Raw genomic sequence first — 21,561 nt, 5'->3', positions numbered from 1 at the left:
ACAGACTGCCTCCATATAGCTGGAATATTGCTGAATGTGGCATTAAACAACAAAGAAAACCAAGTATACACTTTGAATTTGGTCTTTCAGATGGACTGACATTTTGGACAATTTGTATCTTAAAATTTGTCATGTACCTGACATTCCCCAGTTCAGATTAACTTCTCTCACATGTCCCAGAGTTGGTGAAATATGTTGTCAACAGCACTAGCCTGCTGGGAAAGCTAGATAAATGTTTTTTTGTCAATCACAGGTTTAGCTGGCCAGTGTTTTCACCTAACCAAAAAGGAGGGGACATCTTAAATTAGTCGATAAAGAACATTTAATTCTTATATTTCTCCAGGCTACATATCATAGTCATAGCTCATGACACAGATAATTAAGCTACCTTATGTCATGCACTGTCATGTCAACTACTTCAACCAGCTATGTATCATGTTCACAAGAGAACAATTTGTTAAAGTTAATGTACATATTTTCAGAAACTATGAATAAATGAAATTAGCTTTTGATCTCAAAGGTTTATAAGGATACTGTATAAACGCTATGCTTAAACAAAAGAAAATCAAATGATTTTTCTGAACATATCAGTGTCAAGTAGAGATGTTGAACTAGCTTGTAATTATGTACGGTATGCAAATATTACTGTACACACCGGTAAATCCAAGACCTGCCATTAGCTCAAGTATGTAAGCTACATGATACGGAGAAAAAGTATGTCAGTGAGGTATAGTTGTACTTGAATATGTCTGAACCAGCCTCGTGTGGTACTTAGAGGTTAATCTGGTTTAGACCCAGGTGTGGATTAGTAAGATAATATATGTACACTTGTTGTTTAAATCTGCTCTTCCAAAAGCAATAATACTAGTGAGGTGAAATTGGGTTTTACGTTGTGCTTGAGAATATTTCGCTTATATGACGACATGCATGCATGTGTATGTGTATGTGCGGCTGCTTGTACTAGCCCACTGAGATACCATGCCGCAGTGAAGCATGAATACCCCACTCAGACACATTACACTGACTCCGAGCCGACCAGTCCTTGTACCTATTAATGCCGAGCACCAGGCAGGGACCAACAAATACCCTATTTTAACGTCTTTTGGTATGACGCGGTCGGGGATCGAACCTGCAACCTTCCGCTCTCCGGGCGGACGCTTAACCACTATACCACAGAGGTGGTCCGCAATAATACTATTACTTTTACTGTTCTTTAACAACAGACTTTTAATTTCTAATTGTATTGATCTATAATATAATAATTAATTGTTCTCGTCACGATATGGTTCAAATATTGCCAATGTGATGATAAATATTAACTCACTCACTCAGTCATTCCATAAACAATACTCCAGCTATTTGTTGGTGGCCTGGAGATGATTTAGTTAGACAATCCTCACTCACTGAGATTACTATTATGCTCACCAGATCAGACCACCAATCAGGTGCCTTAGACTTACAACTGGTATTTGCTGCGGAGGACCAGAATCCCCCGTCAGACAGTACAATTATACTGTAACAGCAGGAATTGTCATAACCTATGCCTCAGTAAAACGCAAAATCTGGTATGTACTGCTTCAGACAGTTTCTTGTAGGCTAAGTATAAAAATCACAAAGCTTGAAAAATATAGGTTGTTCCTTATAAGCAATGTTTAAAAATCACAGAGCTTCAGAAATATGCAAAATCGCTTAGTTGCACGGCTTCAGGTAGCGCGCTCTCTCTTGTGAGAGGGGTTTTCTAAGTTCGATAACTTGTGCCCTATCCTTTTCTTGAATGAATCAAATATGTTTCAATCAATAGACACAATCAATCCTCAGTGACAAACCTATTTTCATATTCGATAGTAATTGATAGTAAAAGCAATATTGAGAAGAGAAATCATTTATCATTTAATCACAACAAAGTCCTATTTACACACAATCAAACTTCTCAGTAATGAACCTGTTTCAGGCTCACCCTAGTCTACTCACAAGACAGTGGACTGTTCCATTATACCCGTAGGTGTTACCCTAATTAACCTTCTACTTCAGTGTCTGTCAATCAACTGTCTGTCAACTGGGTGTCAGTCAATAGGGAGATAACCAGCAAGAAGGGTGTTTTTTTAATCAAACAGCAGGAAAGTAATGAAATATAACTATAAATTCACTCCTAGTCCTTTCAATGATGCATATTGCTTCTCGGACAGAATTTATTTTGTTGGATTTCAGTTCCAATAAGCCATTCCAAGAATCATTTTTCACATATTACAAGATAACATAAACATTTAAACACATCATTCACTAGACATACACACTGGCATTAGCAAGAGTCAGCTTGCATCTGTAGCCTCATTTCCACATCCATTGATACTTGAAGGAATATAAACCATACAGAATTAATGTTTGGCCAGATTAAATCATCCCTAATTTCTAATGAGAAGGTGAGGTGAGGTGAGGTGACGTGAAATTGGGTTTTACGTCGTGCTTGAGAATATTTCGCTCATATGACGATGTGCATGCATTTGTATGTGTATGTGCGGCTGCTTGTACTAGCTAAGACTAAAGCTGTTTTTCTAGTGCTAGCCCACTGAGATACCATGCCGCAGTGAAGCATGAATACCCTACTCAGACACATTATACTGACTCCGAGCCGACCAGTCCTTGTTGTACCCATTAATGCCGAGCGCCAGACAGGGACCAACAACTACCATATTTTAACATCTTTTGGTATGACGTGGTCGGGGATCGAACCCGCAACCTTCTGCTCTCTGGGAAGACGCTCTAACCACTACACCACGGAGGCAGTCTCTAATGAGAAGGTAAAGACATGGACTATCAATTAAGTCAACTTCTAACAAAGCTCATTATATACTATATCACTTGCAATTAAAACCATTGAATGGGTGAACCAAAAGTTTCTTCAGATTTAATAGTCCATGAATGTATAAATTAATCTTCAGTGTATCGACCGATTCCACCGATTCCCTAATCAGCACCAAGTCTTGCAGAAGGACCATGTACAGTGAAGCCTCGTTAATCCGGACGGTTGCGTTTCTCAGTAAATTCGTCCGGATTGCGAATAGTCCGGACTACTGAATCAAGACCCAAGTTGCTTCCCTAAGAATTACAAAAACGACACGAATCTGGATAAAACAAATAAGCATTTAATGTAAAGCTTAATTCATCACATCAATAATTTTACCGAGTGACATCCACTTGTTGATCCGACGTGTCTGATCACGTCCTTTCTCAGCACAGGTGAGGTAATGTCTAACAAGCGATCTATTGTAGTATGCCTTGAATGTCCGAATTATTCCTGCATCCATCGGTTGAATATGAGAACGTGGTATTTGGTCACATTTCGCATAAAGTTAGCGAAGGACACTTGTGACTTGCAGCATTGTCAGTCAAAACAAAATCACTTTTCCAGTCCACGTGACCGGATCTGTCTGTCAAAAGTACATTAACCAATCAGAAAACAGCTAACTTGTCATCCACGCGTAAATGTACAGTATCTTCAGTCGGGGAGCTTTTTATGTCTAATTAAAACAACAACCCAGTTGGCCAGTTAATTAAGTAAATATCGCCGGGAGGTGTTGTTACGGTTCGTGAACACGACTTCCAGCGTCCGGACTGTGAAGCAATTTACTGTTTATTTTACTGATTGGTGACAGCTACTTACCGTCCGGTTCCGGAAACCGAATTTCCGGATTATCGAGGCAAATTATATAGGCATAGATTGGTAACAAGCTGAAATCGCCCGGGAGGCGAGACATCCGGATTATCGGAGTCCGGACTAACGGGGCTTCACTGTATTTACTACAGCCAGACTGAAGCTATTCATTAACAAAGTTAATCTCGCAAAGCTGTAGGTGTTTAATTGCTTGATTGGACCACTCGATATATAGTCCTAGACGAACAAAGAGTCTGATTGGCCTCCTTGGGGAGAAAGAATCGATGTCCACTTTCTGTGGTCTAATGAGGTCTTTAAGGAACACATTAATTCTCAGGCAAGGTTTTGATGCTTTGGGTAGAGGGGGACTTCACTTCTAGAACGGTATTCCACTTCATCAAACTGGGCCACATGCTTCAGAGAGTATCAGTTCTTGAAAACTGACTTTGAGTGAGTGTCCTTCATACGACAATGAAAGATGTTTCTGTCATGTTTGTTTCACCCTTGCTGTGGGCGGTGGGGTAGCCTGGTGGTTAAAGCTTAGCTTGTCATGCTGAAGACCTGGGTTTGATTCCCCACATGGGTACAATGTGTGAAGTACACTCCTGGTGTCCCACGCCGTAATATTGCTGGGATACTGCTAAAAGCGGCGTAAAACTAAACTCGCTCACTCACCCTAGCTGAACACCCGAACATTATGAAATTCATGATTGATAATACACTGACCAGTTTGTAATGGTACATGCATTGATTCTCTTTTTTCAGCAGACTGAAATGTCATGGGGAAACAAATACTAAAACACTATCTGGTGGTATTTTTTCACAAAATTACTGAATACTGAATAGACAAAGTAGAAAATAAACACTTCCCCAAAAGCTATGTCTGCCAACCGTATGATCAACTGAGCAATTCAAATTGGTTTTGCTGTCACAGCCTAAGCTTATCTATGTGAACTGTAACTTGTTCAGGTCCAGTGAACTCCTTAAAGTTACATGTGCACATTCATAAACAGAAATCTCAGTCAAAGAAGTGGGTCATCAGGTTGACTTGAATCCAGGCTGTGATGAAAGTAATATCACATTTATTCTTCATCAGTATTACATAAAATGAAATGAACTGGACCTGATTTGTTTCGAGGGAAATAACAGAGGATAAGTATGTTATAGATTGTATTGTCAAAAACAAGTTTCCAAGGTTCGAATCTTCTGGTTACCAGTTTAGAATATCAAAATCAATAGTTTTTGACCCATTACAGGCAACAGTCCCCAAATACATAAATGTTATATTTGAATGCCTCGCCTAAACCTTAAGTGTACTGTATTTACCATATTTAGCATCAAGCTCCAATGTGTGCCCCCAATAACTTCTACTCACTCACTCACACAAGAGTTTTTAAAGGCATATTCCATTGTTTTAGTGAGTGAGTGAGTGAGTAAGTGAGTGAGTGAGTGAGTGAGTGAGTGAGTGAGTGAGGTTTTACGCCGCTTTTAGCAATATTCCAGCAACATCTGGGCTGGGGACACCAGAAATGGGCTTCACACATTGTACCCATGTGGGGAATCGAACCCGGGTCTTCAGCGTGACAAGCCAACGCTTGAACCACTAGGCTACCTCACCCACCCACCCACCCACCCCCACCCCATTGTTTAAGAAATTCTTGTGACATTTCCCAGCAAAATTCCATCACACCTGATCTGTATGGTCAAGATTATGAGATACTCTTAACCAACGGAATTCTTTAGTTACAGTGTTCAATATGCAGAATCCTAGGAAAACTAAGTCAATATTTCGGAGACAGCTTTCCATAAAACTCAATAAGGAAGTTTAGTTAACCTGACGTGAAGCAGCCAACCATAGGGAAATCAATATCTGATCAATATGCTGCATGATTTCAGGCCGAGTGGAAGGAACATCTTTTACAGCAGTCATTCTTTCATGGTTGTACAGTCCCCAAAAACATCAAAACATGTCAAACGTTTAATTTTTTACCACCACCTCAAACACCTGTTTATTTTACTATACAAATATGATCTTGACGAAGATTGCTATATAAGCTTATGTAGTTGATCCCTGGTTAACAAAGTAAGTGAGTGAGTTTGGTTTTACGCCGCTTTTAGCAATATTCCAGCAATATCACGGTAGGGAACACCAGAAATGTGTTTCACACATTGTACCCATGTGGGGAATCAAACCCAGGTCTTCGGTGTGACAAGCGAACGCTTTAACCACTAGGCTACCCCACCGCCCCCTTTAACCAGATGAGAAGAAACAACAAATGGGATCAGGTTGCTAGGCTCAGACTGACTTCGTTCAAGCATGTTAATGTATTCTAATTACTCATCACATCAATCATTGGATTGATTAACACAATTATTAACAGATCGCCGTCACAAGTACATTATTGCTGTGTGCGGATTAAAACAAACTAAACATATTACTGAATTTAAATACCAAAGTAAATGAACTCTTTCTGATCCCAAGATGCTCGACACATTGAATGGGAAAATAGTGAGTGAGTTTAGTTTTACGCCGCACTCACCAATATTCCAGCTATATGGTGGCGGCCTGTAAATAATCCAGTCTGGACCACACAATCCAGTGATCAACAGCATGAGCATTGATCTGTGCAATTGGGATACAACTTGATCATGTTTATGTTGATTGGATCCAATCAACCAAGCATGTGTCAACCAAGCCAGCGAGCCTGACCACCCGATCCCATTAGTCGCCTTTTACGACAAGCATGGGTTACTGAAAGTTCATTCTAACCCGGACCTTCATGGGTGAATGGGAAAATAACCATTATTGTGTACTGAAATAGAAACGAAATATATCAAAAAGAGTAGGGGTGAAACGGTATACTGTGGTATTAGCAGAACCGCGGGATTTTGCCTTCGGTTCGGTATACCGTATTGCAATCCAAAAATTTGGTATTTTCGGTTTTCGTACCGTCATTTTATTAATTATCATTTTGTAAAAAAATCTATGCATTTCTTTGCTCGACAGAAGTAATTTCTCATATACAGAACCGAAGCGGACCGAACGAAAGGCCTTGTACTGCAATACGTAAAACACAGAGGTAAGAGCGTAACGTTTCACCCCTACAAAAGAGGTTACTGTTTTATTATAATTGAAAGCATAGGTAAAATAATCACAAGAAAAAATAGCGACAAGAAGGTTTAGGTCTGGGTAAACCGACCATCATGGACAAAGTCTGAATAAACAAAGGAGATGAACATTGAGAAACTAGAAATGAACAAACACCATGAATGAACAAACACCATGAATAAACAAACACTGACAAACCAAGATTGTACAAACTAACACAGGTTAAATATTAGATTCGATTAACAAAGCTGTAACTTAACTGAGTACCATGACACATTAACTGCCTCTCCCAGCTAACTATTCACAACATTGTGTTCAAGTGCTAAACACTCCAATAAAAGGGACTCCTGTACAAAAGAGTTCATTCATCCTGAGATCAATGAAGGAGAGAGGCATCGATCACCTCACGACGAAGACGGAGCGAAGAACACGAGAGAACGAGCATGTACAAGGCCAACAAGAATCAAGAACCTTGTACCTATTTTCAGAAAGCCAGGCACTAGTGTGTCTCCATGGATTTATTGATTCTCCTGTATCAATAATCAGCTATAATTGCTTCTGTGGTCAATTCTGCATGTTTAAGCACAGCTTCAAAATGGCTGGATCGATGGAAACAAGATGTTTTTCCAAGGCTGTTCCTGGCAATTTAGTGCAGAAGAAATAATTAAAGCTTTTATTTTCTTGGAATCATCTCATGAATTTTAACCCTAGTTGAGCCAGCTTTTGTAAGAGCCAAAGTTGGTTAAGCGAGGGCATATCACTCAGCTATGGTAATACCAGACTTAACCCTATAATCTATAAAAAAACGTAAATGTAATCGAGTCATTGGTATGCCATTGGAATACTATTGGTGTGGATCACTCAAGTTAACCCACTTGTCAAGAATAGCATCAGAACTTAAATAGGATCATTTCAATACCATTTAACGGCAAGCCATAAACTGCTATTTACAGATAGACAAGACAGCAACAGATAATTGATTCAAGATTACAGCATTAGCAAATCCAAGACTTGTGAGGAAAGCACTGCCTTAGCAGACAAATTTTCAAGCATGCTGTACTTGATTAGTTAATTAGGTTGCACAGGCTAGACATCAGTCTAGAATATTACTTAAATAACTAGCTACCCTGGGAGATTTCGTTCTTCCAGTGTTAATGAGAGTGAATGCTAATAAGTTGTGAAATGCAGATTCACTGTTTGAACTTACGCAGTGTCTGCTTTCAATCAGGAAATGTGCCAAAATGGTGCACAGTATGAATCTTCACCTCAAGTTGTAGTGAGGAGAGGTGAAATGGGGTTTAACGTCTGACTTAAGAATATTTCATTCATATGACGATGTGCATACGTGTGTATGTGTGGCTGCTTGTACTAACCCAGATTTAAGCTGTTTTTAAATCTGCTAGCTCACTGAGATACCATGCCGCAGTGAAGCATGAATACCCCACTCAGACACATTATACTGACTCGAGCCATTATGTTTGACCGGTCCTTGTTTTACCCCTTTATGCCAAGCCAGGCAGGGAACAACAAGTACCATATTTTAACATCTTTTGGTATGGCGCTCCCAGGAATCAAATATTTCAAATAACATGGGACACATGGGGACACACATTCCCGATTGGATTTTATATTTTTTAGTTAGTTCAGGCAGATGATTATCATGCAAAATGATACAAATGGATTTTTTTAATGTTATTTTTATGGACATGAGAACCATTCCAAAATACTGCAGATGGCCTGATACAGGTATGAAGTAAGGCTAGCTCCGATCCAGGAAAATCAATGCAAATTGTCCTGGGTCTAGACAATGATGAAGTGGCTACGTCCATCTTCTAGGCAGATTAGACAGACATGGACTGATTCAAAGAGCAAGTGTGGGAGAAATCAATGCAATGCACTGCCCATTCCAACAGGGAATATCATAAAATATACAATCAGCCTGACTAATGAGTTTAATAGGATGAACTCTGCTCATCATGGACATTGGAATAATCCTTAAATCTCCAGTTAGATTGCTGATTAAACTCTGTGTCAAGTGCATCAGTCAACATTGGTTTGTTTCTTTGGTTCTTAAACAGTATTCCACTGAACAATATTCCAGCCATATACAACAGTGGTCTATAACTATTTACATCTGGACCAAAAAAATCAGTGGTCGATATAATGAGTAAAGATCCATACTGTCTCTGCTTGTTTTGAACACCATCTGTGATACTCCAGTTATTTTACAGTCGTCCGTTGATGACTGGATTTTTAACAACTTGTATTATTAAGTATGCAAAAATGTTCTCGTCACTAAATGGCTGAAATATTGCAGAGCTGAAGTTAAATTTTAACTTACTCACCCAGACTGTCGCCATTTGATGCCACAATGCCAACTAAGTGAGTGAGTGAGTGCCTGAGTTTGGTTATACATCACTTCTAGCACTATTCCAGCAATATGACAGTGGGGGGACTCCAGAAATGGGCTTCACACATTGTACCCATGTGGGGAATCGAACACATTTTGCATCGAACACATGAAAATCTTAACATGGGCTAAATGGCTGTGCATAGAACTCATTAAAACAATTGTCAGAACTGAAACAGTTAATTTTATTCTTAACCTGCATTTTACATTTATAATGTCTGATTACCATGGTTACAGACCAGGGCGCATGGTGATGAATGGCTATCGTAGGTGACATGCCAAGCATTTAGTGAAGCAACGGCCATCAGCCTAGTGGGAGATGATGAAATCTCACAGTTGATCTATTATAGTCCTGCAGGACACTGAAACACTCCTTGTCAACATTGTTCATTTCAAGGTCATGGCAAAGAAGATACTGTTCAACAAAGTGATAATACAGTCATTTAACAGAACCTTTAATTTGCTTGGGAAAGACCAGGAATATAAAATATATATAGTAATCTTGGTCTAGGTTTTAAAGCATAAACAAAACTATCCATTGGATGATCTAAAGACTTGTGCTGTGGGTACCCACAAATGTCCTCCTATTCCAGAGGAATTAGTTGGGTTTTACAATATTCCAGCAATATCACGGCGGGGGACACCAGAAATGGGTTTCACACACTGAACCGATGTGGGGAATCGAACCCAGGTTTTCGGGTGAACGCTTTAACCACTGGGCTACCCCACCGCCCCTGTGGAGGATGTGACTCAGGGCGATATAAAAACATGTGACAACACACATCCTAAACTTCATCAAGATACCTGTAGAAATGGCAATAATTGAGTAACTGGGCAATATGGATGTTTTCAAAACTATACGGTGGCCATGTTCAGACAGAAAATCAGAGAGCACTTTCAGCAACAGCAAAGCTTGAATTATCCATGCAAAGGTTCAACTCCAGTTTCTTCAGAGACGTAAAAAATGAGAGATGGAAAGACAGACAAGGGGATAAATACAGGCAGACACGGGAAACTTTGTCATGACCTAAGTTCACTCGAATAAACAGCAAAAATCTCTCAAAAATAATGTTTGATTTTTCGAGTAATGGCAGCTGCAGCCTTGACATTGGTCTGCAGCCACTGACCCGGGATAACAGAGTTACCACTTAACATTTTCATCTGGTCAGACTAATTCTCTAAGTGTTTCACATTTTTCTGAATCCTAACACACACTGCTGAGCAACATAAAACTACAGTTTTTCATACAAACCTCAAAATAAGAAGCCAACACTGCGAGAAAATCATTACATGCAATTGTCATATTGACAAACTCAAGGTTACTGATAAAGTTTCTCCAGCAAAGGGCACCATCTTTTCCAGGTAAATATTATAGTAAGTAGTCGGCAAATAGCATGTCCACAGGAAGGTTTACACAGGCGTGAGGTGGGATCTTGATAGATTAGAGTCCTCGGGAGGATAGCAGCACTTGCCGACTGTACACAGCGAGGTTGACATGACCTCTCGGAATATTGACCCTGACCTCTGCAGCAACCGATCACTACCATTCCCAGCATGCACCAGTCTACAGTCAGTTGTTGACATTTTTCATATTTCCATGTCTTCCTTAAACAAGATATTTTCAAATGTCAAATGTCTGGAAGTAATTATGTCACCAGCTTCATTCTACAGAAAGCATTTCATGGTTTCACAGTGTAAACAAACCTTGACACTGGGAGTTCACACAGACTGGCCCATGATCGTAATTTCATTGATGTTCTAGATTTCATACTTGATGTGAGTTAGTTTATTTATCATGCTAAACTTAGTCACAAAAAAAACAACATTGACTAACATGACTGGATATGAAAATGAGTGCTTGTCTTACAACAAGAAGTCTATAGGCACCAAATATGGTACAATTAATCTGCAGATGTGTTCAAGGAATTATTTAGAAATAATAACACGATCATGATAAATAGTGGTGTTCCAATGATTGAAAAAAAATCGAAAATGGATCGAAAGAAGGATTAAAAATGATTATCGATTGTAAAAAAATAATTTTTGATTAATCGAAATTTTGTTTTTGTATAACACCCTTGAATTAAGCATACTAACCATTTAATTTGACGAACAACCATGCGCTCAACAGCATAAAGCTATGCGCGTTGTAAAATTTTAACCACTTTTACTGTTTTATTACAATTCCAGTGACTTACTTGCATGCGTGCATTTCATTGCATGACAGTATTAGTTATTAAAAAACATTAATTAGAAAAAACCTGGGGAAAAACCCAAAATGTATATATTTCGATTATAATTGATAATCGTTCACCACAAGTCCTCCGATAATGGATTTGGTTTCCGATTCCCAACACTAATGATAAATGATGAGCAGCTAACAACTCTACACAAATACCACTCGTTACAACTCAGTCTCTTCCAATAAGCAATTACCAACTTGTAGAATTTTTTTGAAGTAATCAAAGTCCATGTGTAAAGTTCTGATAAGAGTACCCTTTGTAAGTGCTATGGTAGCGAGCATGTGGCACTAATTACGGTGCTAAGCATCTGGCGCATATATGTTACACAGCGCACATTAACTGATATCTATTAATGAGGATGGCAACAAATTGATATGAAACAGATGTTATGACAACAAATACACAAAGGTAACTGTCTCACATATGAGTGTCATAAAATGCAAATCTTGGAAGTGTTTAGTAATTGTGTTCCGCTATATATTTCACTACTATTGTTAGTAAGAACTAGTTCAATGACAACAATGACATGTTTCGCAGGTGCAATGTCAGTGATTATGCCAAGACACAACCAGCTGTGTGTGTGTTCGCAATAATTGTCAGGAGCTAAATAATTGCATGACAGAATGTTGATGTCACAGGCTACTGAATATGGTGTCAGGCCTAAAAAACAATAATGCTGTGGTTCCGATTACCCGACCAACCCTTGAATTCTGGTGCCGACCCCATTTTTTTTTAGCGGTATGAATAAAATAAGCTTTCAGGTACAATTTGTTTTTTCCCGGCACCAACAGACATCGGTCATTCTGATAGAAAAAGTCAACATGATGGCCGCAAGATTGATTATATAAACAATTACACATTGATAAATGTGTTATTAGTTTGTACTTTACTTCTAAAAAGATGTGTACAAAAAAAAATCGCACCCTACCTACCCTAAATTTTAAAGAGGTGTAATCGGAACCACAACATTTTTTTACTTGGCCTCATCTTGACTCCATCTCTGCCTTCATGGAGTCCAATGCATATGGCAAAATAACAAAAATGTTGTGGTTCCGATTACACCAGTATTTCAAATTTAGGGTAGGTAAGATATTTTTTACAATATTTTTAGAAGTAAAGTACTAACACATTTAACAACGTGTAATTGTTTATTCAATCAAGCTTTCGGCCATCATGCCAACTTTCTCTATCAGAATGACCGATGTCTGTCGGTGCCGGGAAAAAACAATGGTATCTGAAAGCTTATTTTATTCATACCACTTTAAAAAAATATGATAGGCACCAGAATTCAAGGATTGGTCGGGTAATCAGAACCACATTTTTTTTACGCCTATAATAAAGGGTAATTTACTAACAAAGACATTATGTCCAAAATTGAATTAACTGATTCAGAAGCAATTAATAATCAATCATACCCATGTCAGTATGTGAAAATGATATCATGTCAATTTGCTTCAATAAATTCAAGTATTACTTTAATTTAATGAAATTGGTTGACTTGTTGTTGCCTGTCAGGACAAAACCTGCTGTCATGATACAACATTCTCCCATAACACAAACGAGTGAGCGAGTGAGTTTAGTTTTACGCCGCACTCAGCAATATTCCAGCTATATGGCAGTGGTCTGTAAATAATCGAGTCTGGACCAGACAATCCAGTGATCAACAGCATGAGCATCGATCGGCGCAACTGGGAACCGATGACATGTGTCAACCAAGTCAACCAGCCTGACCACCCGATCCTGTTAGTCGCCTTTTTACGACAAGCATAGTCGCCTTTTGTGGCAAGCATGGGTTGCTGAAGACCTATTCTACTCCGGATCTTCACGTGTGAACACAAACGAGACCACAAACATAAATATATATTTGAGTGAGTGAGTGAGTGTGATCGATACATGCTAAAAACACACAGCAGTATCAACTTGTGGAACAAGTTCAATGTAGTATCAGTCAGTGATTCAATGAACAATGTTTCACTCATATCACACAATTACAGTCGATGTGGGAGGAGATCCTAATGTGATCCACTTCTGTGAAGTCCATGAACCAGATATAGTACAGACCACAATGATCCTAAACACAGAGAACCTTTGTCATAGGATTCTGTCACTCAAAGGTATCAACTGAATCATGAATTGTTGCAGATTACAAAACTGGGCCACCATTGCTCACTTAACAAGTGTGTTGAAGGTCTGGGTTTGAATCTCCAAAACTGTACAGTATCTGATGCCTGTTTCTTATAAGGGCTGGACAACCATCGGCACTGAGAAATAACGATGGCATTTGAAAGCTTATTTCATTCATACTTCTACAAAAAATAGGATCGGCACTGGAATTCAAGGGTTGGCCTGGTAATCGGAACCACAATATACTTTTTAGGCCTTAACATAGTCTGTCTCACAGTCCCTGAACCACATAAATTCCCCTACTGCCAAGCCCTCTCTGCAGTGCTAAAGCCCTAAATAAAGCAAGCCTAGATTTCCTCAATTTCTGGTCTCCCTAGGGCTCCTTTTCAATATAAATGGGCTTGTTTGTTTCTATCAAAATTATATGTATTCAGAGACTAAGCCTTAGTCTAGCCTTAACACTGCATTCGTTGGAAGAAAGTTATGCTGAAGAAATAATTAACAGGTACACATAAATCTGTTTGCCCTTGAAAGTGCAAACGATCTTTATTAAACCTTCAACTAAAGATATAAATTACACCAACTGGAAACTGTAGCTTGCAGCTGTCAACCGGAGGCTGTAATTGTGTTTCAAACACTGATTTATACAGTGTCATTTTTTACAGACATTTGGCAAACACATGTACATTTGATCTGAAGCAAGTAGCTATATCAGTGAAGTAGGTAAAATAGGAGGAAATTAAAATTGAATTCCATGCTGTTATTGTCAATGTAATATGTTCGACAACTTGTAATTCATTTTAAAGCAAGTACCACTTGCAAACACAGTTTAGAATTGGAATCAATAACCCATTCTGTCTTAAAAGTTGATTAACGGAATCAGGTGGTTAGGCTGACTTTGATGCATGTCACTTGTTTAGATTGATGCTCATGACGTCAATCACCAAAGTGTCTGGTCCAGACGTGAATATCTACAGACCACTATCATACAGCAGCAATAGTGTCGAATCTGACATTTAATAAACTAACAAACTTGAATCATAGAGAAACAGAGTGTATTAAAACTATTGTATTAAATTCACGGAACAGTACATCAGATTGTAAGTCCCTTCCTGGTGAACATCAGTTCACTATATACCTTTAACTGTAATTTTTACGTGCACGAATTTATAACATGGTGGGCTAGCTGTCTCAGGCGCCAGGCTAGCTTGAGGTGCCAGGATCGAGCCCATCTGTGACCAGGTGTAAAAACCTTGGAGTCAACTTTGTGTGCAGTACTGAATGGAATTCAGTAATCTTGTCTTCCGTTTCATATATGCACCACAACATTGCTAGTCTTGTGTAAACAGGTCAATAAACAATAAAACAATACTTTTTCAGATAAATACGTCCAAGCATGATTCCAAGACCATACACCATTGCCATCGGGCGTATCTGCTACGTTTTCTAAATTATCTCCTACCGTATCGTGCATATTTTTTATCCATACATACACCGATACGACCCTTATCTGGAGCCCTGAGTAAACCTGGACAAAGTACTGTGACTATGTGTCCCAGTCCACCCAGCTGTGAAGGATGGGAAAGCCGCACTAACTTGGTACGCATAGTGGCTGCAAGAGTTGTATACTCCCCAGGGAGTTGAGATTGATAATACGTTGTGCTGTTGAGATGGACATCCAATGATAGAGGGAAAGAAAACACAGCGCCTTGAGCACTACTACTAGTTGCATGGATATGTACACTGTATAAATATCCTATAACTATAACATCGATCAAAATAATAGCATATCAATACAGTAGAGCTGTTTGCTGTAACAAAACCGATGTTACATTCACGTTGTATTGTATACTGAAAATATTATATATGACCCTGTAAATGACCTCTTGTTCGGTTGTTAGACTTTGAACTCTTGTTTGCAGGAGACATCTGTATCTTATCTGGCTATCAACAAAACTGCGTTATCAAGATCATAGACGGCACAGGTGGTGATGTGTCCGTGTGCTTATGTCCCCTCCAATAAACAAGAATATATTGCCACTTGTTCATTTCTATTGAATTTTGCAGTGTAACATCCAATTTGATAGAGAGAATCAAGTCAGCTTAGATTCCCTACTGCCAGGGAGTTGGTAATATTCACCATGAAGAGATGCATACCCCCTAAGATAAAGATAGATAGATACAATATTTATTGTGCAAACGTTCCATACAGACAGTGACAATATTCTATAAACTACATAAACAAGATATATAATGAATCATATATATGATGAGTAACAACACATATAATAATACAAATGTGTATAATAATAATAATAATAATGGCCTAGGACAATCAGATCTTCTGTTTAAAGTTGTATATGTGGTAGCAAATACTTTCTTTACTATTTGGATCATTATTTCTAAAAAGGAGGTTAAATTTTTCAGTGGTAGTCAGGCTGAGAAAGTTATTAATTTTAGAGGAAAGGGAATTAAATAAGGACTTTCTTGCAGCTGAATATTTTGTACAACACATGAAATGGTGTTCTTCATCCTCAAGGACTGGTTTTATGCCGCTTTTAGCAATATTCCAGCAACATCACGGCGGGGGAACACCAGAAATGGGCTTCACACATTGTACCCATGTGGGGATTCGAACCCGGGTCTTCGGCATGACGAGCCAACGCTTTAACCACTAGGCTACCCCCATTGACATGTGTCAATCAAGTCAGCGAGCCTGACCACCTGATCCTGTTAGTCGCCTCATGGCAAGCATGGGTCACTGAAGACCAACTCTAACCTGAATTTTCACGGGTGACAAGCAACAGAAGAGACCATTCAGGAATTGTTTCCTATTGCGAATGTATTTCAATAATAAGTAGCCCACATTATTTCAATAGCCTACGACAGTTGTCAACTGCAATGGTATTGTGCTAACAATAAACAATATAGTTTGACAATTATTATTAATCAATGTGTTTAAAACAAAATGTTGATGTTCTCAAAGTCAGCCATTTTCCTGAATGGGGCAGTTATGTCTACGGCAGGAAGGTATGCAATTCATACAATCTGTTTACTGCAACTATTGCAACTATCCAGATTTATGCATATAATGACAATGCCATCTGCAATTTTGTTGAGTTTGTAATGTCATTCTCGATCAAACTCATAAGAGTACTGTTTCAGATCATCTTTCTAAATCTAAAACTCATCTTCCTGGAAATAAACGAACTGAACAAGGACATTAAATTTAGAAAACAGAAAAAAAGTAAAGTATCAAAAACAGATCGTCCTGCAAAGAGAGAGTTTATCAACAAAAGAATTGTTAATGGAGGTTCAATACCTGGCAGTCACGGGTATTGGGGAACAGAATCCTGCCCAACTAAGGGACACAACTCTGCAAACTGAAGCACCACAACGAAGGTTGAAAAATACCATTGCCCAACGCTCGGGTCCAGTGGAATTTTCCGGTCGGTCAAGTAAATATCCACAATAAACTTTACCATGGTACAGTACTGCCAAACTGACTGAATGTTTTGATATATGTATTTTGATGATGAATAGAAATGCAATTGCTACCAGTTGATAAAGATTATTTGCAATAGAAACCAAATTGTTAATTGTGGTCAAGTGAAATTAATATTTGGTCAAGTGGATTTTGAAAGTTTACTGGACCTGTCAGGGGTGGAAATAACCCATTGCCCGACGTCCGAGTCCAGTGTTTTTTTCTGTCGGGCAAGCAGATTTGTATATCACACTGTACCGGTGTCCACTTGACTTTCCAATGTTAATTAGGTTGTTTATTTTAAAAAATCAACAAGACAACGGCCGGTATAGTGGAAAAATTATCAGGGCAAGTGATTTTACATGTGCCACTGTACCGGAGTAAACTAGCAATTTTAAAGTTATTTCCACCCCTGCCTGTGTCCAGTGGAATTTTGAAAAAGAATTCAACCCCTGCATAGGCTATTGAATGATACATTTTGCCTGGAAATCCTGACTAGATGGTAATCTTGTTAAACATAATAAACATAATAATAAATACACTAATCCTTCAAGCAATAATGCTGAATACACAAAATATATGATTGGGGCATTTTCCTATTCCTTCTTAGCACAGTGGAGCTGATATTGAGTAAATGTGTTCAAAGTCCAATCAACATACAAAGTAAGGGGTCAACGTTTTGGAGATAATGAAGGTCAGGGGAGGCACAGACAACCATACCTGTCACACGAGATATCACAGCTGCTCACTGTCTGATGTCTTCATCATCACTACTGACTACCAAGACACAGCAACAAAACAATTGATCGCTCTTCGGCAACACAAGTTTAAAAAGATACACTAAGGCTTGACAGTCTTTTTCTTCATCATGAAGATTGAAGAACATGTTAGCTAGATTTCCACATTTCAGTGGAAACATCGCAGTGTGAGAGCAGAAGATTAACAGGTGTATATAATATATATCTGTGTTTCTCAAACCAGTGTGACGAGACTTTAGAGGGATTGAGTGAGTTTAGTTTTATGCTGCTTTTAGCAATATTCCAGAAATATCATGGCAGGGAACACCAGAAATGGGCTATACACATTGTACCCACGTGGGGAATCGAACCCAGGTCTTCGGCGTAACGAGCGAACGCATTAACCACTAGGCTACGCCACCGTCTAGGCTACCTAAGGCTCTGACACTTTAGAAGATTAGTTGGGTTTATAATACATAATATATATCTGCTTAAAAAGTAGTCAACAAACTCCAAAAGAGAGTACCAGGGTTTTTCACTATAAAAAGTTTTGATGAGACCCCAGAAACGTGTACCAGTGTATAATACAGCCATCCCGCGACATAAAGTGGATCTCAGGTTCCCTGGACATACCCCTCTCCAGGGCACTACATTGGATCTATTTGTTTTCCTGCTTAATGCCGCACTCAGCAATTGTCAAGATATATGCAGAGATCTGTAAATAATCAAGTCTAGAACATACGACACAGTGACTGACAATACAAGTATAATCTATGCAACTGGAATATGCAGTCTGCAACCACCAAGTCAGCAAGTCTTACCACTCGATCTTGTTACGTCTTTCACAATAAGAATGGGTTGACCAACTATCACCCACATCTTCACCAGTACATGTATTATGTATTACAAGTGACAATCTCACATTTAGATTAACAACCTAAGTAGTTTATTAAGGCCAGACCAATTTTATTACTTCTTTTACGGATCCGCCAGTCGTATTTTTAAAGGATAAGAAAAAAAAAAGAATTTTCCCCGCTCAAAAAATAAAATCCTAATGTTTTTATTGGCCAAAAATGTAAACTTACAAGAAAATGTTTTTAGATTGTATTTTGCCCCATATACAGTTCATAAATTGCCAAACGTAAAATAATTTTAGCATTTAGAAGGAATATTACTTTGACTGGTGATTTTAATTTTATTTTTTTCTCTCCTGCCTTTAATTTTTTTTAAGGACAAAAATTCAGAAAACAAGAAATATAATTGGTCTGGCCTAAGGAAGGTTTGGATTTGGGAGTTATTGGTCCATTTGGGGTTCACAATTTTAATAGGGAGGTTCATACCCCATCCCCAAACCGCCCACATAAACAAGTGGTTATAGATTGTTTTGTCTCGAACCAGGATGCTACATGTCAAAACACACCTGAATATATACCACTAAACATGCTAAATACATGTCACATATAGTGTCTTGCAATATCACTTTACAACCCACAGCTCTTTCAGCTGAATATAATCAATGAACCAAGTTAACCCTTTCTATTTATAGACAGGTTTCTCTTAAAACAGACTATCTTCTACTCAGTTCATATACATTGAACAATAGCGTCAAAGGCTATACCACCTTTCAACTTCCTGAAACAGGAGCTCTACATGTTTGTTTCAATGTCCTCAAGCTTGTGAGAAAATGGGGAGGGGAGTCTAGACGTACGTCACTAACAGGATTTCAACAGGAGCCATCAGGTGCTGATCATTCTGTATATTGTGTAGATATAATTTTATTAAAAACGGTCAATCAACTTTGAAATATTCATACCTGTGAAATTTAGTAATTGATACATTATATGAAATGATAGATTAATAAGTTTAAACACACTAAAACATCTGAACTTTCATACATTTCTAATAACCGACCATAACCCTTTTGTTAATTATGTTTCTTCACTTTGAGTTTGACAAATACTGGTGTATATTTGTGTGACCTTTGTGTATAAGACGCTAAGAATTACTATAAATGTCAATAAAAAAATCACAAAACTTTGAACATTAATAAGAATTGTTTACTTCTATCATCAAAATTAAAAATGTTTTCATGCAATTCTTAAATAAAAACAGCAACATTCAGTTAAAAATAACATATATTGCAAAGATCTTGATCAAATTTTTAAAAGCTTTCAGAAACATCCCCATGACTGATAGGTATTGGGGGGAAATCGGAAATTCCCTTTGGGGCTAAAGCCACAACACCGAAGAGCCACAATATTTCCATGTCTGTGTACAAAACAAACCTTGAACATAGTGACTACTGAGGCAAGTATGAAACACATTTATATACACATGAGAGAACTCTAACAATGACTGCCTCTGTGCCCAGTCAACTTCGAGGCCTCAATCACTTTCCATTCATATTTTGGACAGGGGGCACTTTTAGCTTGGGTTTTGTTATGAGATAAGTGGGCGTGTCGGGTTAGTTCCAGCTGCAGTAATTTACCTTTTTGGCAATCTACAATGCGTTTTCGGGTTATTCAAAATATATATCTAACCTGCAACGAATGAATGCAACGACGCTCAAAATATACATTATTGACTTCTTACTGGAGACTTCGTTCAGAGGACGGATGGCGTTACGTTGCCAATATAACCAGGTCAACATCGATCCAAATTATGTATGTCATAAACCTATTAAACCACAGCAAACACTTTTACTGTTTTCAGTTGGAATTTTGGTAAATATTTGCCAAAACGTGACATGACCAGTCGAGATGACACAGTCACGCTGTTGAAATCACATGTAAACAAATAAACGTGAACGGGCCACGAAGCACTTCTAAGCTGTACAACTTTGTAACCAAATAATATTTCACGCACCTGCTAAAATCCCCTTTAGTGTCTTGGCACCGCTTCTCGGTGCGGCTGCCATTTTACTTCCATCTCTCCCGTAAAAGGGGGACACTAGCCCCTGCGTTCCCCTGTCCATGGCGCTGTCAACTCCACTGCGGTTGCATCAGTAATAACACCAGCGCGTCACCAGTTGCTCGTCCGATAATCACGCTAGCATCCAACGCCCTCTACACGTGGGAAATTCTGTGACCTAGGTCAAGGGTCATGTTGGGATATAGGTCATTTCCGGAACACGGATCATTCAGAATATATCGGATTGTTATTGGATAATGGTTGCATTGAAATTGTAAGTCGTGATATATGATATACAATACAAAGTGCATGCGGCATATAATAATTTCGTCTATAAAAGTTGTCTACATATTGTGAAAGAACTGGAAGTGTTAGTAATTCACTTTTCCAGGTAAACGTTGAACAAAATTACACGGCGGTGTTCCGATTGAGCCGATGGTTTTCGTAAGAGATAGTATATTCCTTAAAACATTTTCCAGCTTCGTAAGTTGACACATGAATCATCTGGGACGAGAAGAGAAAAACAATAATATTGACATGAATTTGTTGCTATATGAAATGGATTTCATGTGTTAACATTTATATTTTCTTTTTTTAACACTTGGTTTGAAATTCAGCCGTAAACAGAAACGTCATACAAAAAATAAATCGCCGAACGCTTAACGATTTTAAACTTTGGAATCCCAGGAATACAATGATCAAAAGGTATGCACATTTCTTACGAGGTGTTCGCAGTGACCTAAATGCTTTAATAGTTCATGCCGGCAATTTCATTATTCTTTGCAATAAAACAGTTTTGTTTTTTTCAATTACAACATTACGGTGGAATAATAATAGTGTGAAGTTTATCAAATCACTGGTAACCAATGCATCCATTTGTAGTTTGGGTTTA

General features: G+C 38.4%; 1 protein-coding gene across 1 annotated transcript in view; it reads right to left on the bottom strand.

The window, feature by feature from the left end:
* Window positions 1–20,827, bottom strand: part of LOC124276972 (tricarboxylate transport protein, mitochondrial-like) — a 44,960-nt gene extending 24,133 nt beyond the window's left edge. The window contains exon 1 of the mRNA XM_046712626.1: window positions 20,625–20,827. Coding sequence (XP_046568582.1) covers window positions 20,625–20,733 — 109 coding nt within the window. The 5' untranslated portion in view covers window positions 20,734–20,827. The remainder of the gene's footprint in view (window positions 1–20,624) is intronic.
* Window positions 20,828–21,561: the final 734 nt, after the last annotated feature.

The sequence above is a fragment of the Haliotis rubra genome, unplaced genomic scaffold (assembly GCF_003918875.1).
Source record: "Haliotis rubra isolate DU_JTF1 unplaced genomic scaffold, ASM391887v1 Scf1054, whole genome shotgun sequence".
Lineage (NCBI taxonomy): Eukaryota > Metazoa > Mollusca > Gastropoda > Lepetellida > Haliotidae > Haliotis > Haliotis rubra.
This window is presented reverse-complemented; position numbering and strand designations above follow the sequence as displayed.